At 44.8% G+C, this 23,709-nt stretch overlaps 1 protein-coding gene across 1 annotated transcript in view; it reads right to left on the bottom strand.

The window, feature by feature from the left end:
* Entpd7 (ectonucleoside triphosphate diphosphohydrolase 7) overlaps positions 1–22,758 on the bottom strand; it is a 42,666-nt gene extending 19,908 nt beyond the window's left edge. Inside the window, exons 1-5 of the mRNA XM_028888839.2 lie at positions 22,550–22,758; positions 22,161–22,263; positions 21,280–21,462; positions 7,773–7,978; positions 7,313–7,463 (exon numbers count right to left, since the gene is read on the bottom strand). Of these exons, the coding sequence (XP_028744672.1) occupies positions 7,313–7,463; positions 7,773–7,978; positions 21,280–21,462; positions 22,161–22,168 (548 nt within the window). The 5' untranslated portion in view covers positions 22,169–22,263; positions 22,550–22,758. The remainder of the gene's footprint in view (positions 1–7,312; positions 7,464–7,772; positions 7,979–21,279; positions 21,463–22,160; positions 22,264–22,549) is intronic.
* Positions 22,759–23,709: the final 951 nt, after the last annotated feature.

The raw sequence follows: 23,709 nt of genomic DNA, 5'->3' as shown, positions 1-23,709 counted from the left end.
TATTTGCCCCAGAAGGACAGAGGGCAGAGACAAGGATGGGAGACAGAGGCCAAGGGAGAAAGGGACGGGAACAAGGGGGAGGGACAGGGATAGGCGTCCTACAGGGACAAAGGACTGCCTCGGATAGAGAGGAGACAGACATGGCCCACAGGGAAATGGCGGGTTACAAAGGTAAAGGGAAACTGTCAGGATGGGGTGTTTAGTTTTAATAGGGCATGTTTACTGGGTGAGCTACAGGGGTCTTTAACTGCTGGACTTCAATACTTTGATAGCTGGACCTTGGTAGTCAGCCTCAGGAGGAGGAAGTGGCCAAATAAGGGAACAGACCGTGGGGGCCAGCTTCAGGAATGTGATCTGACGGTTTTTAACAGGGTTGAAGAAATATGGCGAGGGCCATATTCGCCATGCTTGGGCTGGCTAGAGTCCTTAAATAATGCTGTGACTCAAACAATGTCAAGTGAGGAGCACATGGCTTTCTATCTCAGGGAGGGTAGGAGTTAAGTCATAGGAAATTACGGCAGAGTCACAGGCTGTGAAACAATCCTAACTACATCATTCTCAACTACCGAGGGGAGATGTCAGTTACAGAGCACAAATTCACCCTCAGACCTTACACAATACAGACAATGCCTCACGTGACCACACAAACTCTGCCCTGAGTGCCTCATGCTTTTATATAATCTTTTATATGAGCTAACAATTAACTTTTCCATGTTTCAAGGGTTGGCTTTTTTTTTTTTCTTTATAAAAATCTTATCATTTGAAAAAACCCAGATCAGGTTCAGAACCCAAAGTTCATAAGAATTTCCACTTCAAGGGTGACATTTGAAACTTAGTATCTATGTGGGTATTTCTCTTCTGAGGTTTTAAGTGTTTTCCTGGGATTATTAGACAAAGTAAAAATGAACAAAAAGGATAATAAAATGAATCCAAGGAAAATGTTAGTTAAAATGAGACCAGTAATCATCTTAGATTTGCACTGTGCCTGTGAGTGCATGGGTGAGTGGGTGCGTGCATCTGTGTGTGTGTGTGTATGTGTGTGTGTGTGTGTGTGTGTGTGTGTGTGTGTATGTACATATGGGGAGGCCAGAAGTTGGCATTGGATGTCTTCCTCAAGTAGGCTCTACCCTTTTTAAAAATTTAGATTTATTCATTTTATTTTATGTGTGTTTGGCCTACATGTATGTATGTGTACCACATGCATGCTTGATGCCCGTGGAGGTCAGAAGAGGACATCAGAAGCAAGTACTTTCTCAACTGAGCCCTCTCTCCACCCATCTTGGATTTTTAAAGTTATTTATCACAGGAATATTCTACTGGGTCAGATAACTGTCACCATGACTCAGTGAAAAATATTGCTACTATTAAAAGTGCAGAATTGTACTTGAAGAACCAATTTTCCAATACAATCTCATGTACACTGTTTTAAATTTTTTGTTTATTTGTTTGTGGTTTTTTGTTTGTTTGTTTGTTTTGGTTTTTCAAGACAGGGTTTCTCTGTATAGGTTTACACCTTTAGGGGAAACTCACTCTGTCGCCCAGGCTGGTCTTGAACTCACAGAGATCCGCCTGCCTCTGCCTCCCGAGTGCGCCACCAACTGCCCATTTGTTTTAAATTGTTAACTGTTACACATAATAAAGTTTTGCAGAGAGTTTATAGGGGTAACGAGGGGCTATCCACCTCTCCAGATTGGATATGCTTCTGAGTGACCCACAAGAGAGGGCTTGCTGGATCTGGTGATGACAGGGAGGGATGGCCACCACCCTTCACTGCTGGTTGCGTGAGATGTAAACTACCTTGCTGAAGTTCATTTGTGGTTACCCTTTTGTTCAGCCAGGATACTTTAGCAAATTTTTGTTTTAGATTTGGTTCCATTCCATGTATATAAGTGTTTGCCTGCATATATGTCTGTGAACCATGTGTGTTCCTGGTGCCCACAGAGGTCAGAAGAGGACATCACATCCCCTGGAACTGGAGTTATGGGTGGCTGTGACTATCATGGCGGTGCTGGGAACTGGACCTGGGTCCTCTGAGAGAACAAGTGCTCTTGACTGTCTAGCTGTCTCTCCAACCCGAGCCACTATGCTTTAAAAATAAAATCTAAGTAATAAAGACAACCATAACAATACTTACTATAATAATCTGGGGAAATAAGGTGACAGAAGGGAATTAGTTCATTTATGGGGCATCTATATAATGAAATTAATATCATATTGATGTTACAGGGAATGAGATCAATATATATATATATATATATATATATATTTTTTTTTTTTTTTTTTTTTTTTTTCGAGACAGGGTTTCTCTGTGTAGCTTTGCGCCTTTCCTGGAGCTCACTTGGTAGCCCAGGCTGGCCTCGAACTCAGAGATCCGCCTGGCTCTGCCTCCCGAGTGCTGGGATTAAAGGCGTGCGCCACCACCGCCCGGCAATTTATATTTTTATATGATAACATGCAAAGATTTTCAATATACTTGGTTGAGTTTGTTTAAAAAACAAAAACAGAGGCAGAGGCTGGAAGTGGCTCGGAATTTAGGAGTGCTTGTCGCTCTGGCAGAGGACCTGAGTCCAGGTCCCAGCACCGTTATCAAGTGTCACAACCACCTGCGACTCCAGCTTCTTCTGGTCTCTCAGGTTCTTGCACTCATGTGCACATACATACCCACACAGACACATGTAATTGAAGATAAATAAAATCTTAAATTTTTTCAAAAGAAATAAAATGAAAAAAAAAAAACCTCCTCATATACTGCACCAGAACGAAACTTTTCTTTCATCACCATTTCTTTACTTTAAACTTAGTGACACAACCTTGCGAGCTACTCCACAGAGCCCCAGGTTAGAGAAGACCGCTGCACTGCCCTCTCTCCTTCCGAACACTTCCACAGTTGAAATTTCCTACCGTTAAAAAAAAACAAACACTCGCCGGGCAGTGGTGGCGCACGCCTTTAATCCCAGCACTCGGAAGGCAGAGCCAGGCGGATCTCTGTGAGTTCGAGGCCAGCCTGGGCTACCAAGTGAGTCCCAGGAAAGGCGCAAAGCTACACAGAGAAACCCTGTCTCGAAAAAAAAAAAAAAAAAACACTCGCCAACGTGACTTCCCAAACAGGAACTCAACAATGACCGCACCAGTGGACAGGCCACAGCGAACACGGACCGCCCACGAGTCCTCAACCCTAAATGAGAACCACAAGCACCCTCGGAAACTGGCGGCCGGAGAGGTGGTCTTCCCCAGGGAAGAGAACACCAACGGGCTGTCCAGTGCCAAATGGTCAGCCCTGAAAACACACGTACAAGTACCGTGATCCACACTGAGCAGGTTATTTTCAGGAACAAACGTGTACAGATATATGCATGTAAGAACGAGAGAAGAGGACATGGATTTGAAGAAGAGTAAGAAGGGATATACGGGAGGGTTTGCAGGGAAGAAAGGGAAGAAATGCTGTAATTATACTATAATCTCAAAAATATCTTTAAAAGTTAAATAAGACCCTGTGAATACCTTTATGTAATTTTAAAAGGTATTTCCATAATAAAACAAAAAGGAAGCAGAAAAAAAATATCTGCTTGATTGTTGGCAAAGAAATAAAACCTAGATATATTCAAATCCAGTCCAGGTGACTCACGAGCACTACTGGCAAATACTAATAAAACAGAAAGGTATTAATCATACAAGGCAGGTCCTTACAGTAAGAGGCAGATGTATATCAGTAACTGACTTGCCTTAGAGGCAGCCATGATTTCATTAAGCTCAGAACAGACACATGCACTACTAAAGTCAATCATAAAAGAAGTCCAAGAGAAGGTACAACGCTTGGGAAAGGCTCAACATAGTAAAGACAGACATTCAGAGCTTCCAGACTCACAGGTGGACCTACACAGTGAGCTTTGTCTCCATGGAAACTTCTGGGACAGAGGCAATGCCAGGAGGTGAACCTGGTGTCTTCTTTGCTCCAGACACACAAATGGTGGCTAACCCCTAGCCAGGTCCCTGGGCCCAGCCCTGCTGGGGACTCTGTGATCTTTGTTCTGGGTTTCCTCCCCTGCCTGGGTGGTGGGACCTCGGGCAAGCCGCAGGCTGAGTGACCTGGCACCCTCACCTTCTGCCATCAGAAGGTCACAAACAAAGCATATTATTACTTACTTCAAAAAACAAACACTCTGGAGTTGGGAATTTGGCTCCTCGATTAAGAGCACTTGTTGCTTTTACAGAGGATCTGGGTGTCATTCCTAGCGTCCTCATGGAGGCTCACAACCAGCTGTAACTCCAGTCCCACAGGATCTGAAGCGCTCTTCTGAACTCCGTGGACACCAGGCACACATGTGGTGCACGTACATACATGCAGCCAAAACATTCGTACAAATAAAATAAGAAAATAAATCTAAAAGAAAATTCTCAGAGTGGAGGATGTAGCTTTATTAGTAGAGTGCTTGCCTCGCATGAACAAAGCCCTAGGTTCAGCCCTAGGAACACACTAAAAAAACAACCAGGCATGATGGAGCATGCGTACTACTAATCTTAGCGCTTGGAGGTAGAGGCAGAAAGATCTCCAATTCAAGGTCATCCTCAGCTACACAGTAGTTTATGCATTTAATCTCAGCACTTGGGCGGCAGAGGCAAGTGGATCTCTCTGAATTTGAGGCTATACGGTAAGATCCTGTCTAGAATAAATAAATAATATAAATTATAGGATGATTATAACTTCATAGAAATTACATACAGATACACAAATAAAAGGCACCAACACAAAATGAAAAGGCTGGGAGGCAGAATGAACAGTTTTATTTGGCGTGGTGCATGTACTTTTAGGACTTCCTGTAATGATGTAAGGTTATAGCTTTAACATTTAAAATGTGGCTGGTAAAATCGAAATGAAATTTTGTCAACAGAGAACTAGAAGGCCTCTCATGACAACATAAATGATCTGCCTTTCACCAGAGAGCCAACAGCCAAATGACTCAAGGAGTCTACAGAGAGGCAAGAAGTCCGCTGAGCACAGCACTGGGGGTTATTACCCGGCTCGGCACACCCAGATCAAAGCTCTACATCAACAGCTAGGGTTTTTATTATTGCCGTTTTAGGAAACACCCAGTGAGAAAATTTAAACATGTGGAAAAGAAAACTGCTATTTATCAAGGAAAAATATTTCCATTAATAAGGAATGCCCAATGCTTATGAGACTTATGCTCACTCCTGGAGGCTCAGTTCCAATGTCGACGTTGGCACTGAGCTCATTAATATGGCACCAAAGGCACAGGCAACAAAAACCAAAGTCAGCAAGTGGGAGCACACTAAACCGAGACGCCTCTGGAACAAGCAACCAAAGGAAAAGGCAAGCTTCGTAATGACGTATTCACAACCCGCACATCTGATGAGGGGCTAGTCCTCAAAACTAAACAAAACAGGAGAAACTTCTACAGCTTAATAGAAAGAAACCTACAACCTGATTTTAAAATGGGACTATAGACTTGATCAGATATTCCTCTACAGACAAATGGCCAGCTGTTCTATGAAAATTTCCTAAGGTTTGCAAGAGGGAAACGCAAATCAACATTGCAGGCAAAGACTACTTCACACCTGCTGGGGTGCCTATTACCAGAAAAATAAAAGACGAGTATTTGCAGGGATGTGGAATATAAGAACCCTTGACAGGGGGACAGCAGTCGGTAGAGCAGCTATGGAAAACAACATCCAGCTGGTTGAGAAAGTGCGTAGGGAGGGCAGTGGGATGCCTCTGCAGGGAAGGGCGCTTGCCGCCAACCCTGACAAGCAAACTTCAATCCCTGGAGCCTACATGTTGGAAGGAGAGAATCAACTCCTGCAAGCTGTTCTTTGACCTCTGTTCGAACACACACACACACACACACACACACACACACACACACACACACACACACAGTATTTAAAAAAAAAAAAAAAAACTTTAAAAGTACCTAGGGATGGCTGGAGAGTTGGCTCAGTGTTTAAGAACACTGGCTGCTCTTGCAGAGGACCCAGGTTTGGTTCTTGGTATCCACATGGTGGCTCACAACCATCTGTAACCTCTAGTTCCAGGGGACCTAATGCCCTCTTCTAGCATCTGTGGGCTCTACATGCATGCGGTGCAAGACATACATGGAGGCAAACCATCATACACATGAAATAAAAACAAACCTTTTAAAAAAAATGTATATAGGCAGCTGGGGTTGAAGTCTTAGTGCTGTATCACCTCCCTAGCTAGGCTCTGTATTCAACCCTAGTTGAATCTTTCTTGAAGTGGTGGCGCACACCTTTGATCCTAGCACTCATGAGACAGAAGCAGGCAAATCTCTGAGTTCGAGGCCAGCCTGGTCTACAAAAAGAGTTCCAGGACAGCCAGGGAGCCACACACAGAGAAACCCTGTCTCAAAAAAAAAACAACAACAAAGATATCAGGCTGAATTCAGGGTTCAGGTGAGAAAGACCGAACTGGTTAGGTCTGAGAAAGCTATCCAAAGCAACAGAGACTGAGGTTTGTAGCTCGAGTTTTTCTCTCCGGGTCCCGCCAAACCCGGGCAGTCCCATAGCCCACTTATAAAATAAACATACAGACGCTTATATTATTTAAACTGCTCGGCCATTAGCTCAGGCCTACCATTGTCTAGCTCTTACTCTTATACTCAGCCCATTTCTGTTAACCTATATGTCATCACATGTTCCGTGGCATTACCTGCTGCCTCTACATGATGCTCCCTGGACGGCAGGCTGGCGCCTCCTCCTCTCCGCCTTTTTGTTCTCTCAATTCTCCTCTGTGCTAGTCCCGCCTATACTTCCTGCCTGGCTACTGGCCAATCAGTGTTTTATTTACTAACCAATCAGAACAACACATTTGACATACAGACCATCCCACAGCAGAGGTTTGTGTAAGAGGGAGAGGGGGGAATCACCAGCCATCCCGGGACCCAGGCAGAGTCACAGAGAAGGTCACATTGCTGCCCCAGTCTCCCCGAGCCCCCAGTGTGACTCCTGTTCCTCGGGTGACTCTTCTACTGCCTTTGTGCAAACACAGTCTCACCACACTCGCTTCATGACCCAGTCACCCCTGCCACCACTCCCAACTGCCACCACACCCTCAATCCAAACTCAGAACCCCTTTGTCATCCCAGAGATACAACAAAGGACAGGAAGATGTGCCTGCCTGGCCGTGCAGTAACTGGGTACAGGGATGGCTCCACTCTGTTTCTGAGCAAGCGGCCTTCGCCACCTGTGAACTCTGTGCGGTGTCCCCTCACCTGCCTCCATCCTGGCTGCATGGGACTCGCTTCCCTAAGTCCCCTGCAGTCCTGAATCTCACCTCTCAGGGAGCAACCTCATGCCCGCTGTGCAGAGGATGTAAAGGGGGGTCTCCTTGTGCTTCTTCACGGGCACGTGAGCAGCAGCAAAGCTCAGCAGAGGTCGCAGGTAATCGCTGGCATGTTCTGGAGTGTCTGCCATTGCGGAGATTCCTTAAGAAAAATCAAACATTTATACATACATATGTGTGTGTCTGTGTGTGTGTGTGTGTGTGTGTGTGTGTGTGTGTGTGTGTGTAGAGAGAGAGAGTGTAGATCACATAAGACTCAGAAAACAAACACTCATAAGGTTCTGTCCAAAGACCTACATTTATGTTTTTGGAAGACTTGTGGGATGACAGATAAGTGAGAGATTCCTCCCACTGCCCAGACCCCCACGAAAACAAGGGGAGCCCCCTTCCTCCCCTTTCTCACACCTACAGTAGGGAAGAGATTAGCAACAAACTGTACTCCGATGAGTACCTGGCTTGATTTTTTTAACCACAGGCTGGCTGTTTCGGTCTCTCATCTGTTTGATGTCCAGTAAGTCATGTGGGTTCCCATTGTGTCTTGGCCAGAAGTAAACAAAAATCCGGGAGCCACTGCTGCCACAGTCCACCACAAGTCCATAATTCAGATTTGGGTCTTCGATGTTGGTGGCTTCAAGGTCTCCTACCCGAGCCAGATACCTAAGATGGATAAAAGAGAAATGAGCTGGATCTATGAAGAGGACAAGCACTCACTTCAGCTGATCACGGGTCTTCACTAATGTCCTCACGTCCTATTGGGCCCCCAAGCTTTTGTGTACTTGGGATCTATCTATGAACACTTGGTATCTTACAAAATAAAGTGAAAAATGGTTTTTGTTTCTTTGTTTTTGTTTTTTGAGACAGGATTTCACTATGTAGCCCTTGGCTAGCCTGGAGCTCATTTCATAGACCAGGCTGGCCTTGAACTCACAAAGATCTACCTGCCTCAGTCTCCTGAGTGCTAGAATTAAAGGTGTGAGCCACTAGACCCAGCAAATGTTTAAATATTAATCACTTAGATAATGATAAATTCCTTCCATATTAACACAACATATTTATATACACATATATACATACATATCTATGCTACACTTTCTGAAACAAGTAGTTTTGGTTCATAATTCCGCAAATGTCTTTTGCGCCTTGATCAACGTTCTCACATTTGCTTCGGTATTCAATGTGCTACAGACAGCTTTAGTTGAGTGTATGATAGTCTAACCTTCCACACCTGCTGCAAAGGGGAAGAGGTGTTCTTTCTTTTTAAAATTTATTTTTATTTATTCATTGGTTGAATGATGTAAAGACTGAACCTCACACATGCTAGGCAAGCATTCTACCACCAAGTTACGGCCCCAGACCAAGAAGTAGTTTTGACAGACCTTCAGGATGCTGGAGACACTCTGCTTCTATACTATAACCTGAAGTAAGGAGAGTTTCTTAGAGATCTGCTACAACTGGAACCTAAACTGTCTTAGTTCAGGTTTGTACTCTGTGATAAGCACCATGACCAAAAGCACTTTGGGGAGGAGAGAGTTTATTTCATCTTACACTTTCAGGTCACACACCATCACTGTCAGAAATCAGAGCAGGAGGAACATAAGGCAGGAATCTGGAGGCAGGAACTGATGTAGAAGCCATGAATGAATGCTGCTCACTGGCTTGCTCTTCATGGTTTGCTCAGCCTAGTTTCTAATGCCACCCAGTACCACCTACCTGCCCAAGGATGGTACCACTCAGAGAGCCTCTGTCATGGCTCATTAATCAAGACTTAGGGAGGCATTTTCACAGTTGAGGTGTCCTTCTTCCCAGAAGGACCTAGCTTGTGTCAAATTGACAAAAAACTAACAAGCCAGGTATTGTGGCTCAGACCTTTAATCTCAACACTCAGAGGCAGAGGCAGGCAGATCTCTGTAAGCTGGAGGCCAGTTTGGTCTACATAGTGAGCTCCAGGCCAGCCAAAGCTACATAAAGAGACCCTGTCGCAAAACGAAACAACAACAACAAAAAACTACCAAAACCTAAACCAACACAAAAGCCCTACTAAAGAAAAAATTACATTCTACTAGCCCGGCTAACTCAGTCGGTAGAGGATGAGACTCTTAATCTCAGGGTCGTGGGTTCGAGCCCCACATTGGGCCCCAGATGTAGATGTAACCAACCGTCTTATTAAATAAGAAACAGAACCAATGTAAAAGAGAAAGCCAAGAGGTCAGAGCTCAGAGCTAAAATCTCACCCTTCCTCCTGAGGTGGTCCTAGCTCTCCGAAAGAGAGCTACTTCCTGTTTGTCTGTCTTTACATAGTCTTTCTGTTCTGCCTTCTCATTGGTTGTAAACCCAAACACATGACTGCTTTGTCACTGCCTGTAAGTACAGCCCTCCAGGTCTTAAAGTCGTATGTCTCCAATGCTGGCTGTATCCCTGAACACACAGAGATCCGCCTAGCTCTGTCTACCAAGCGCTGGGATTAAAGGCATGCGCCACCACCGCCACGCTTTTGCTATGGCTCTAACAGCTCTGACCCCCGGGCAACTTTATTTATTAACATACAATCAAAATCACATTTCAGTACAAATAGAATACCACCACACTGCTACATTAAAATCTATTGGTTTATCGTGCTCTACAGAAAGGATACCTTTTGTAACAAGGCATGATTCTGTAACATCATTACTGGAAAAACTTGATTCAATTAATTATCAAACCTTCCTAATGCTGACATATTTCATTCTAGAGTTTAAAAATTCACTAATATCAGCACCAGTGTTTCTCATAAAAATCTTTAAGGCCCTGGGAAGTGCCAAATTCAAAGCTGCAAAGATCAACTTGAAATTCTACTTCCCACTTGGAAGCTCAACTATTTTCTATTTAAATACTGACATTAGTTTCCTTTAAAGGTAACAGGTTTATCATTCATTTTCATGAGAAGGTCTACAGGTTAAAAGTGTGACTTAGTAGTAGACTGCCTGCTTGCCTAGCATGTACAAGGCCTAAGGTTTATACCTTTGTATACCAATTTTTTTTAATTTTGAAGATATATATATTATTTTATGTGTCTGAGTTTTTGCAAACATACACACAAACACACCACACACATGCACACATTCATACCGTGTGCAGGGCTGGCACACACAGAGTCCAGAAGGTGTTGGATACCTTGGAACTGCAGTTACCGGCCTTTGTGAGACACCTTGTTACTGGGATCAGACCTGCGTCCTCCGTCTTAACCACTGAGCCCTTTCTCCGCCCACATACCCTCCTTTTTTTGAGAGTTTCACCACAGAATAAGTAGCTCTGGCTGACCTAGAATTCACTAAGTACACCATGTTGTTCTAGAACTCACAGACATCTACCCCCTCTGCCTCCTGAGTGCTGAGATTAAAGGCACAGACCACTACACCCAGATTTAAGACAGAATCTTTAGAAATAAATAAAATATCTATGAAATACCTAAATCTGAAAACTATGGTTTTTCTCACAGTAAAAATAGTTTCACAGCTTACCCGCCCAAGGATTCTCCCTTGGACAGCTTTGGTGTGCAGGAGTGTCGAATGCCTACTTTTCATCTCATTACACAGTAAACAAAACGCCATCAGGTGCATTAGATCCCCACCCATGACAACTGCATCGCAAAGCGAAATGCAAGAACTACACATACAATTTAGTCCTGCTGTCTTGGTTTGTGCTAAGCCATCACAACTGTATGTCCTCTTACATCGTGGCGGCAAACGTCATCGTCAACCTGCTGAAAACCGCAAACAGCAATGACCACAGTCAGGAAGTGGAAGCCACGCAAACACCCAGCAGGGGATGCAGGCGTAAGTGGGGGGGGGGGCTATGCGTACAAAGAAACACTATTCAGCTTTGACAAAGGAGGTTCTCCTTACAAGCTACCGCGGGACATGATGCCAAGAGAAATAAGCTGGCCACAACAAGATAAACGCTCTCTTTATTCCACTTGCATGAGGTATGTGAAAGAGTCAAAGTCACAGAAACAAAAGTGAGATAGTTAGGGACCACTGGCTGGCAGGAGGAATAAAGGGAAGTTGTTATTTGATGGGCAGAGAGCTTCAGACTTGCGAGATGGCAATGTAAGTACGCTGAACACCACTGAACTGCACACTTAAACGCTATGTGAATCACTACAACGAAAAGGATGCGTAATATCTCAGTATCACTACAACAGTGGCTCTCAGAGTGGTCCCGGGGACCCCAAGGACTCACATTTTGGCAGCCAATGCTGCAATGCTACCCTTTTCCTCCCAAGCATCCGCCCTCTCACCCTGGTGTCTACTTATTCTTTCTCATCGCCTTTGGAATGTTTCCCAGATTTTTTTTTTTTTTTTTTTTTTTTGAGGCAGGGTCTCTTGTATCTCGCCCTCCACTTCCCAAGTCCTAGGGTTACTTGGTTAATGCGGTATTAGGGATCAAACCTGGGCTAACGACTGCCCAGCCTGCTCTCTCAGAAGAAGCCACTGTGCAGCAATGGGGGCTCTGATAATGCCCACAGTCTTTCAAAAGCCTTTATTTTCGTTTGTTTATTTTTGACAGGGTCTCGCTAAGAAGCTTCAACTCACCTGGAACTCACTCTGCGGACTAGGTTGGCCTCACACTCACAGAGATACACCTGCCTCTGCCTCCCGAGTGCTGAAACTAAAGATGTGCGCCAATAACCTGGCCCAAGTGCCCTTAAGAAGCCAGGAGCCTAGATTCCCCTGGAGCTGGAGTTACAGGCGGCTGTGAACCATCTAAAGGGCGCTGGTGCTGGAACCATACTCAAATCCTCTGCAAGGGAATCACTCTTAACCACAACACCATCTCTGGGGCCACTGAAAATGCCTTCTGTTCTAAGAGTGCCATTATGCTTTTTGCGTAGTAGCTCATGTACATTTCAGCATGAACCCTTAAGGTTTTTCTCCATTTGCTTAGGCCATCCTCCCTCCCATCCAAGTACTAACCAGGCCCAACCCTGCTTAGCTTCCGAGATCAGAGAAGATCGGGCGCGTTCAGGGAGGTATGGCCATAGACAGCTTAGGCCATTCTCAAAGCAGGCCAACTACTTGCTGGACTTGCCAATGGTCCCTACATTCCTGCGCCTAAGACTCGGTCACTCGGTACTCACTACTCCCGGAGCACACAGCATGGAGGCTATTGGTTTGCTCACAATTCTTCCATGTCTTCCTTCTGCAATCCTCAAAATCAACCGGCCTCTCAGACAGTCTTGATGACTTTGCAGAATGTCCTGTTATCCTTCCTGATTCCTGCTGGAATAAGCAATTCCCCAGTTCTAATTCTGGTGCAGCTCAACTTAGCTTTCTCTTCCTTTAGACTTCGCCATGACAGAAACAGCGAAAAGAAAAAAATGTCAGCTGGCTTTAGACCACAGGGCAGAAAGGAAGGACCAGATGGCATTTATTTTCTGCTCCCTAGTTCAGTCTTGGAGCAATCACTGCGGGCAGCAGGAAGTCTCCTTTTCTTATCTTGTATGCAGACAGGTAACTGAAGAAGAGCTTCCCCTCAGGAAGTAGCAGAAGTCCCACTTTCTGGAGGGCTAACCTCGGATAACCTCATCCACCCGCTTACACTCTCCAGTCTCCTGAACGTCTTCATTTATGATTTGCAGACTCACGGTGAATCACGTGCACCGCTGGACCCATCTCCTTGGCCGACACCACACAAAGCAATTTCTAGAAAGAACCCAAAGCCTAAGAGAAAATGTCTAAAAGCTTCGGAATTCTTCAGCCGCCTTCCCAAGAAAGAGCCAGTTTTCCAACACACACCTCACTGACCTTCCCTTCCCTCTTACAGCTCATCTCCTCCATCTCCCCGACTCCTCCTCTTCCCACCTCCTCTCTCTCTAACAAGACCTTCCTCTAGTCACTGCTGAGTCAATGAAAGCTAACCACAAAAACATCCCCTCAAGAAGAAATGAAAGACCAGGGCTTTGCACAGCCATTATCCTGAAAAGATTAACAGCATTACAGCTGTAAGTGACCGAACTATTACCTGGCTTGCTTGATCAACACCAATTAAACCCCTTTCAGAGTTCAAATAGAACTCAGCAACGTGCCAGAAGCCAATAAATGAGGCCTCCATCGGTACGGACCTACCAGCTCTTTGCTGAATGTCATCGTATTTTATGACCCGACTCATAACTCAAAATCAAACACAGGGCCATTACAGTAGCTGTCCATGACTGACAGCAATACACACCCAGAAAAACAGTTTGAAAGGTTACTGCTTGCCGCCTAACAAGATTAACCAAAGCAGACAAGAACATTTATAACTTAAACCCCTGCTTTTAAGTGGAATAAATGGCATTAAGATAAGCAAATGAATGCATGTGGAGAGGTGTCCTCAATTTCACCAGAAAAGGGCTCATTCAAACTTTTTTCTAGATTTTTATTTATTATGTATACAGTGTTCTGCCTGCATGTGTGCCTGCAGGTCAGAAGAGGGCATCAGATCTCATTGTAGATGGTTGTGAGCCACCATGTGGTTGCTGGAAATTGAACTCAGGACCTTTGGAAGAGCAGCCAGTGCTCTTAACCTCTGAGCTATCTCTCCAGCACTTCTTTCAAACTCTTATAAAGAAAACCTAACTTCAAATGTATGTCCAGAAGTGAACCATTTTTATTTTAATTTAATGCAATGCTTCTTTTTGACCTCCAGAAACAATATGGGTATATTCTCACAATAAAAAAGGAAAGACAACTCTTTTGCTTTGAAACTACCTTCAGAAAACCCACACAGGAGCTTCTAATAGTTCCAGTCGTATTACCTTAGAAATGGTACATCACTAAGAGATGAATAAAATGTAAATTAAAGGTCTCTAACAGAAAATAGTTAAAATATTACAAAACATCACTTCCACACGCATTGAAACACAAAGATGAAGATCACCATAAGCTTAAGCTGTTATTTACTGAGACCACAGAATGCTGCAGTATTCCTTGGCACATTCTCCTGAGCAAAGGTCTCCACATTCCTGTGAGGACACCTGTGGTCAGTTCCCAGCAGCATGGCACCCTCTGTGGAACACCACAGAACATGGATTCAAATTTCAGCATGTGACTTAGGAAGAACTCAAGTAGGAAAAGTATAACTATATTATAACTGCATGTAATATCCAAGTCACGAGCACATGGACTTGCCTTCAATCTTTCAGAACTGCGATAAAGCTTTCCCCATGATTCCTAGTTACCTGATTTGTCATTCTATTGGCAGCTAGTGTTTCCTGGTACTCAAGCAGCAGTAGCTGCTACAGAAAAAAGAAAAGAAAAGAAAAAAAAGGGAGAGAAAAAGAAACAAAGAAAAAGCAGAACTTTTAACAGAGACAGTATTGGCCGTCATCTTCGGAATATACTTCAGGGCAGAGAAGGGAATTAAAGAATAGAAAAATCAACATTATTTCGAATAACATCCTAGGGCTAACATTTGCTTAAGTCAATCAATGTGTCGGGAAGTCTAGACACTTTATTTCTTTATTTGTTGCTGGCTTTGTTTTTCCAAGACAGGATCTCAGCACCTCTGCCTCTCAAGTGCTGGGATTACAGGCATGCACCACTCCAGCTGGCTAGATGCTTTATTCCTATTCAAATGACAAGGTAAGAAATCATTTTCACTCCCACTTTATGCATTAAAATGAATAGGATTCTAGAATATTAAGAAGCCTCCCCATGATCACCCGAATAGCAAATGATTAGGGCTAATTAACCCTAAAATCACAATACCGCCCCAGGGAACTATAACCAGCCTTAAGGTTCTCACCTAGGCTGCATACGGGAAGCATCTGTACTTCAAAGACCTTGTCACTTACATTTGTTACAGGTCCCTAAGAGATTCAAAGATAAAAGACTACAAGCAATTATCCAAGATCATCATTAACTAAATTATCAGACTGTATAATAAAAGTTTTAACAAAATACACAGAGCTGTTTACCACGATAGACACTGTAGAAATTTTGAATTATTCAGTGTATTTTTTCCCTAATACTTTTGAGACAGGAATTATTATGTAGCCCAGCCAGCCTTACAGGCATGCAGTACAACATGGCTTCCATCTGTCTTTAATAAATCCCTCCTCTGCCTCACTGTCACATGACAGTTATCACTGCATTTAGGGGACCTGAACTCCCAGGAGCCACCATTCTAATTTGCTGTAACTTTGGTTTTGTGAGACAAGCAGGAGCCATGCACATGAAAACACTGGAAAAGGACAGGAATGGCGTGGTGGCTCCTGACCATACTCGCAGTGTATGAGGGTCTGAGGCCGGAAGAGTGCTAACCGTTGAGGCTGCCCTGGGGCACCCTCGGGCCAACCTGACCTATGGAGTAAGAACACCTTGCACAGCCTTGGTGCAGTGGGAAGCAGCTTGGACCTGCCTAGGCTCGGTGAACTGGGCTCTGCTGACTCCCCATGGGAGACCTCGATTGGGGGGATGATTTGGGGGATGTGGGGATGCGGGGTAGCTTGGGAAAGAGGGCTGGGGGGTGGGAGGAGGGAGGAGGGGGGTCTGTGGATAGCATGAGGAATGAGTAGAAAATTTCTTAATAAAGAAAAATAAAATAAAATAAATAAAAAAAGAAAATTTCAAGAATGAATAAACAATAATAAAAAAATAAAAAAATAAAGACTCCATTACTTTCTCAATGAATTCAATAAACATTGACAAATCACTTTTTAAAACCCTAGCCAGTGAGCTGACTCACATGGGTTTAAAATATATAATTTCCTTGATATATATTATGTATACATAATTAATTACATATTAAATAAAAAATTTTCATTAAAAAAAACGAAACAAGGAGAAGAAGGAAGAGGAGGAAGAGGAGTAGGGGCAGGAAGAAGAAAAACAAGCTGTATATGACAGCCTATCTTATCAGTAAAGTACACGAACTTATGGGACATGAACTTAGTGATTGCACATCTGGTCAGTTACTCATGGGTCTCTTCGCGTTCATTTATGATTAACTTTGTTCCTGATCTGAAATGATTATCTCAATTATTCCCTCAGGTCTGCTCTCTAATGAGGTTATGAACTCTGTGTTCAGGGGCCACGTTTTATTCATCTTTGTACCTCAGTGTCTGACACGATGTGAACCCACAGTCTCACGGAGGCCGCCACCGTGGAACTTATAGCGTACAGCTGTTTGTGGCAGTGTGTACAATAAGCTGTAGGTACAGGGCTGCTGGCGGCTTGACCACAGCGTTTCAAGGTGTGAGGACTTGAGCAATGTCCTTATAGCAAACAGTCGTGTGCTCCACAGCCCCAGAGACCTTCTTTCACTTAAATCAACCTCACGAGTAGTTAGTTATTGGATCTGGTCACTTAGGATACAGTTAGTAAGAACTACGGTCACTCTACCTCCTGCAGACCACTGTTTCCACCCCCACCTGTGCTGCGGCCACCCAACTTCAGGCTACTCTCAAGTATTACAGTAAGTCTCTCTGCTTCCTTATTTCCTTCCAATTCATTCTTCACAAAGCCATCAAGGTGAGCTTTTTGTGTTTGTTTGTTTTTTGAGACAGGGTTTCTCTGTGTAGCCCTGACTCGCCTGAAATTCATTCTGTAGACCAGGCTGGCCTCAAACTCAGATCCACCTGCCTCTGTCTCCTGAGGATTAAAAGCGTGCGCAGCTGCCACTGCCGCCCGCCACCATCACCACCTCACCACCATCACCACCTCACCACCATCACCACCCCACCCCCACCACCATCACCACCACACCACCATCACCACCTCACCACCATCACCACCATCACCACCCCACCACCATCACCACCCCACCACCATCACCACCCCACCACCATCACCACCCACCACCATCACCACCCCACCACCATCACCACCCCACCACCATCACCACCCACCACCATCACCATCCCACCACCATCACCATCCCACCACCATCACCACCCACCACCATCACCACCACCACCATCACCACCTCACCACCATCACCACCCCACCACCATCACCACCATCACCACCCACCACCACCATCACCACCCCACCACCATCACCACCATCACCACCATCACCACCACCCCCACCACCACCACCATCACCCACCCCTCACCCCACCCCCACCACTGCTGAACTTTTTAAAGAGCAAACTGTAACACGAGGCTCCTCTTCAAAACCTTCTAAGCCTTTTCTCTACCCTGGTGAAGTCTGAACACTCCCACCCATCCCCCGCTCCCACTCCTATCCCCACTCGTGATCCAACAGCTTAACAGGCCAGGCCCTAATCTACCTCTCTACCATACAGCTCACTACTCACTCCTGACAGTCTACCCTCGCCATGTTAGCTAATGCATGTGGAACACCACAGTCAGACCATGCTTGTGGAATACCACAGCCAGACCAGTGCCGTCTGTCTTCCAGTGGGAAACTGTGTTAAGATCTGCCAAGAAAATCCCATTCAGCAGCCAAGAAATTCAATTTATGAATTGGGATTTTAAACTTATGGTTTTAATTAACAAATTTCTTAAGATCAACTACTGGCTACTATGGTCACCCAAACAGTATGTTCTCTCCTGGAAAGGATGACTCCAAACTACAAATAAACAGGAGTTCTAACAGAAGGAAGGTTGACCATACAAGCAGCTTGAGGAAAGGTACCAAATCATCTCTGTCCCAGCGGTACCTGCATATCATGGCTTTCAACACATTTTTAGCTGACTAACAACAAAATGAAATATGAAATGAGAAATTCTGGGGACAGAACCATTGAAAACTAGAATAGGCATCTGTCACAATTCCGACCACAGAAGCTTCAAGGAACATGTTGCTAGAGGATTCTGGCAAGATCCCCCTCCATCCTCCTGAGAAGGCCACGCAGAGCCTATTTCTCTCTCGAAGGACCTGAGGGTGCCCATGGCCCTGGGTGCTATCGGCTGCTATTTTACAACCATTAAATAAGCTAACCCTGGAGACAGCAACTTCCATCCAGCTGGTGAATGTGGCACCCATGGTCTTCTGTCTCTGGACATACAGTTATATGAGCCAGTAAGGGTTTGGTTTGGTTTGGTTTGTAATTATTATTATTTAAGTCAGTGTGAGTTTTTAACTTGGAGCACAAAGTCTCCTAACACATGTCTGAGAAGCAATTTTTAAAAAAAGAAAGAAGACAGACATGTTAAAATAATAGCAAAATCTTTATTCGACATCTGACAATGATTCAGAAAGCAAAAACAGAAAATTTAAAAAAAAAAAGAAAGAAGACAATCTTTTGAAATGTTGAAATGTTGAAAATGATGAATACAACATGACATCATTTAATTCTGTAGCCTCAGCAGAATTAATCTAAAAAATATAGCAACATGAGTTTTTTATAAAAGAATATAGGCCTTCATGTGCAGTTGGGAGGGCATTGAAAGCATAGTAAATCATTTAGGAGAATTTTCTATGAGGAAAGGATATTCTGTATTCACTGTTAATTTACAGTAGATGAAGCATTGCAGAAGACAATATTAATGAGCCAGGTAATGGTATGCCGAAGCAGAGGCAGTCAGATCTCTGCTTTGAGGCCAGCCTGGTCTACACAGAGTTTGAGGCTAGCAGGGCTACAAAGTCAGACTCTATCAAAAAATAAATAGAAATAAAATATTCAGAATAAAACACACACAGAGAAAAAACAAAAACAAACAAACAAAAAAAACCCAGATCATCAGTTAATTTGGGGAAAGCATCCCGGGCTCAATACACATGCAATTAGGGTCCTCAATGGAGAAAGGGAAAACAGAAAAATATATGAAGAAATGATGGTCAACATTTGTCCAAATTTGGTTTTTAAAGTCTAGCCTTATGAATCTAAAAATCTAAGGGCCAGACTCTACTCGGCTCTATAGCTCAGTATCAGGCAGATTGAGCGCTCCGAAAATGACTGCTCCTGAATCATGTAGCAAACTCTCACAAAGCACATCCCAATCAAACTGCTTAAAAGAGCACCCAGGAGAAAGGACACAGGTGTACAGAGAGAACCAAGATACATGTGACAGCAGACTTCTCAGAAAGTATTCAAGCCAACAAGAAATCAATCAACATAGAGTTCCTTAACAATGGATCTTTTTCCCAAAATGAAAGCAAAGTAAGGATGTTCTCTGTTGCATAAAAGTTGAAATGCCAGGCAGTAGTGGCACACACCTCTAATCTCAGCACTTGGGAGGCAGAGATAGGCAGATATCTGAGTTCGAAGCCAGCCTGGTCTACAGAGTGAATTCCAGGACAGCCTGGGCTACACAGAGAAACCTGTCTTGAAAAAAAAAAATTGAAATAATTCACCCCCTATAGACTATATGAGTAAACATACAATACTTTCTTCAGTTTTAAAAATCCTTGAAAAGATAGCTGACTGGTCAATAGCAGTATATTATGGAACTGACACCATTTGCAGAAATAAAATGTATGACAATAGCTTAAAGACTATGGGGAAAGGAGGACCAAAAGTTTACTGTTGTTAAACTCTGTTACAACACATTAGTTCAAGTACAAGCAATGTGATAAAGCTGTGCACTATAAATCCTAAAGCCACCATTAAAGGAAATTAAATTACATCTGATGATCCAACAAGAGGGATAAAGTAGAAAATGTGCTCATTCCAAAAAAAGGACAAGAGGTGGGACAAACAAATATGAGAAACACAAACAGTGAGACAGACCAGGCCTCGACCTAATTAACAGACAATACGCAAACGGCTTCACCACCCACTTAAAAGGAAGACACGGACGGCCAAAAGGGATAAAAAGCAAGGCTGAACTAGTGATCCACAAAAAGCCCCCTTGAACATAAGATAAAAAAGGGCACTGAAGAGGTATCTCAGCCACTTAGAGCAATGACTGCTCTTCCAGAGGACCTAGGTTTGGTTCCCAGCACCCACATGGTGGCTCACAACCATCTGTAACTCCAGTTCCAGGGGATCAAATACCCTCTGGCCTCTTCAGGCATGTGGTGCACATAAACTCACACAGTACGGACACACACACACACACACACACACACACACACACACACACTGTCTTTTCCTCTCTCTAAAAACATTTTTTCTTTTTTCTTTTCTTTTGTTTTTTTGGGTTTTTGGTTTGTTTGTTTGTTTGTTTGTTTGTTGTTTTTCAAGACAGGATTTTGCCTGTGTAACCCAGGCTGTCCTGGAACTTGCTTTATAGACCAGGCTGTCCTCACAGGTTGAACACACAGAAATCCACCTGCCTCTGCCTCCCAAGTGCTGGGATTAAAAGCATGTATCACCACACTCAGCTAATAATAAATATTTTAAAGACAAACTTAAAAGACCAGAAAAGTATCACATTAACACGATTCAGAAGAAATCTGAAATAGTTATATTAATATCACACTAGTAGACCAGAACAAAGAATAAAATCAAGGCTAGAGACTCTTTAGCAAAGACAGAGAATTCATAAACTCATTAAAAGCATACAGCAATCCTAAACATGTATGTACCCAGTGAGCCTCAATCCACTCAGACAAGAAAATAGAAAGCCGTCTTTCATGGTTAAAATACAGCATCAGCATTCTTGAACCAAAGCTGAACAGAGCCAAAATGGGACTTAGGACCTTCCTATGTAATAAATGGCATGCATTTTTACTAATAAAAGTATCATATCTCTCATGAGTCAAAGGTATGCATTAAAGAATTAAAAAAAAAAAAAAAGATAGCTAAGTCTGGTGACACAGACTGCTAGCCCACTAGTCAAGAGGCTGAGCTGTATGCTGACTGCAAGTTCCAAGATCAGCCCACAGAGTGAGTTCCAGATCATTCTGGGTCTGGGAAACTTAGTGAGAACCCTGTCTCAACAATCAAAATAAAAAGGAGAGTGAGGCCATAACTCAGTGATAGAATGCTTACCAACATATAAGACCCTGGCGCAGCCCCCAGCTGCAAAAGTAAGTTTATAACTTCAACACCAGGCTAGCCAAAGTGATGTAAAGCTGACTCACCTCTCGTACTGCCTATCTCGTGGTGACGAAGCGCCCCGATGTCCTAAGTCCATGATTAACAGAAGCAAAAGGAGACAGGGTATAAAAAAGAGTCCCAGGAATGCCACCCGCTGACGGAGAAATGGGCTCACTGTGGGCACAGTGAAGTACCAGGAGGCTGGGCAGAGGTAGGAAAAACTGATCCTGGAATGAGACAAACATTTGTTAAGCCTTAAAACTCTCTGTAAGTGGCTGCTTTAAAACGGTTTTATAACTAGATGAAAGCCCTCAAGGCAAAAATTCATGACAAGAGAAAGCTAAATGTTTTTTATTCCCCCATTCCCATACGAGAGAAAAACACCTGTATGGCTCATAGTATTTCTATTATGCAGTTCAGAAAGACCTCATCTGCTGTTTCCAAACTCTGGGCTCGAGTGTAATTCAAAGATTTCATCTCGTGTGAATGGAAAGATCATGAGTCTCCCGGGGGCCACCTCCCAACCCCGGTGAATCAGAGGAACTGCGACATGCCCGCTAGCAATGCTGGGAGAAGCCTAGCTAGAAAAGTTATTTAACCGAGTTTAATGCTTTAACAAGTTATACACAGAGAGACTCTTTTTAAACATCAGCTTTAACTGATACAGAGTAAAATGTGAATCTGGCTCTGACTCCACCACCACCTTTCAGAGGCAACCACTGCTACTCCCACGACCCCAGGCAATGGGCAGGAAATTATTGCACTGGCCTTTCAAAAGAAAACCACTTTTGACGTCTTTGCATACACCTGACCAGGATGCAAAGTTCAGGTGAAGCCTCAGGACAAACCTCACCCACCGCCCCCCACCCACCCACTCAACCCGCTTACCACCCTCCACTGAGCCCTTTGCCAGAGATAACCTTACCTAGCCATGGGTTCCCTTCAGTAGACTCAACGTCTGTCACCTTCTTTTCCTTTTGCCCTGAGAAGGTGGCCTCCTTGTCCCCGGCATCTCCTAAGGCTGCAGCCTGGAAAGGGTTGGCTGGCTTTCAGACATACCTCCAGCAGTGCCCACAGGACCAGATCCCCGCAGTGACTGCACACTTCCCTCCCACTGTACTGATCCCCAACTCCGGGTCGGGTCTCTCTCCTCCCCCGGGCCCGGAGGACCCTAACGAGCATCCCGGACTCAAGGCTTCCCTGCCGGCCGGCTCCGTGCTCGTGGAGCACGCCACCCCAGGTGGCAGGGATGGGGGACCCCGCTTCCTCTTCCCGTCCCTCTCCTCCCCGCAACTCTCCCGCGATCTCACTCACGGGATCCCGAGGCCCGCTCGTCCCTCTGCACAGCCCAGCCTGGTCCCCAGCGGTTCCCCGTGGCTCCCGGCACAGCCGGAAGGAGGCCTGGCCGCCAGCGGCGCCACGTCCCCAAGGAAACCGCACCGAACCAATGACTACAGGGGACCGCGAGGAGCCCGCCCTGTGCGCAGCAGGGAGCTGCCGACGAACCCGCGGCGTCCACAAACAGAGTCTGTTCACAACCGGGCCAATCCTCAAGGGCGCCCGGCCCCGAATGCCCGCCCCTGGACTTAGTGCCGCGGCCAATCGAAAAGGCGTCGCACCCAAGCTCCGCCTGGAGGGCGGGCAGTGGCCCGCACAGGTAAGAAGGCCAGCGACAGCTGGGTCGCCAGCTCCCTGCGGGCGGCCTCCGCCGCTGCTGCTCCCACAGTTGGACCGTTCCCGTGGATGGGTCTCGGGGTATTCACCACAGCAGTACACCCCTTGCCCACAACCTTTCTTCCCACAATGGCAGTTCCTCCATCCCGTTCCTTTTGCCCACAAATCGATGTCCTGGGCTCATTGTCATCTCTCGTGATAGAAACATTGTGGAGGGGGAAAATTGTAGAGACAGTGATGTTTGCATCAGAGCGCTTATGTCCATTCCTTCAACGTCGACTGTCTACTTGTGCGGATCATGAACATTTGTGTCATTGTCCTGGACCTTACGGTGATACACACAAAAGCAGTGGTCGTTTGGTGCTTTTACTCTTGCTGACACCAGCCTCTGTGTCTCATTTGCATAAAGAAGCCTCTTGAACGGCAGAAGTCTAAGGTTTTCTCAAGTATCTCTTCCACTACTGTACACGGTGCACCCGCGGCGTGTCCTGGCCTCTTGGTTAAGCTCTGCACGAACCCTTGTGTGTTTGGACCTGATAGTTTTTGTTCATTCTGGCCCTTCTTCTACCTGCTTTGACTATCAGCCCCTGCTCATATGTTACCTTTGGCTTAAGGGTCATCTTCCTCCAAAAATCTTATTCGACCCACACATCTCTTTATAAACACCTCTGTTCCAGTTACCTCTTGAATTACAATCATGTGCCTGTCTGCTCCACTAGCCGGAAGATCCTTGAGGACAAGACTGTCTGCTTTTCCACATTCCCAAAGCCAGGCCACTCTTTCGCACATAAAACACTGCT

Source organism: Peromyscus leucopus, chromosome 1, assembly GCF_004664715.2.
Source record: "Peromyscus leucopus breed LL Stock chromosome 1, UCI_PerLeu_2.1, whole genome shotgun sequence".
NCBI lineage: Eukaryota > Metazoa > Chordata > Mammalia > Rodentia > Cricetidae > Peromyscus > Peromyscus leucopus.
The sequence above is the reverse complement of the archived record's forward strand: the minus strand, read 5'-3'. Positions and strand labels throughout refer to the sequence as shown.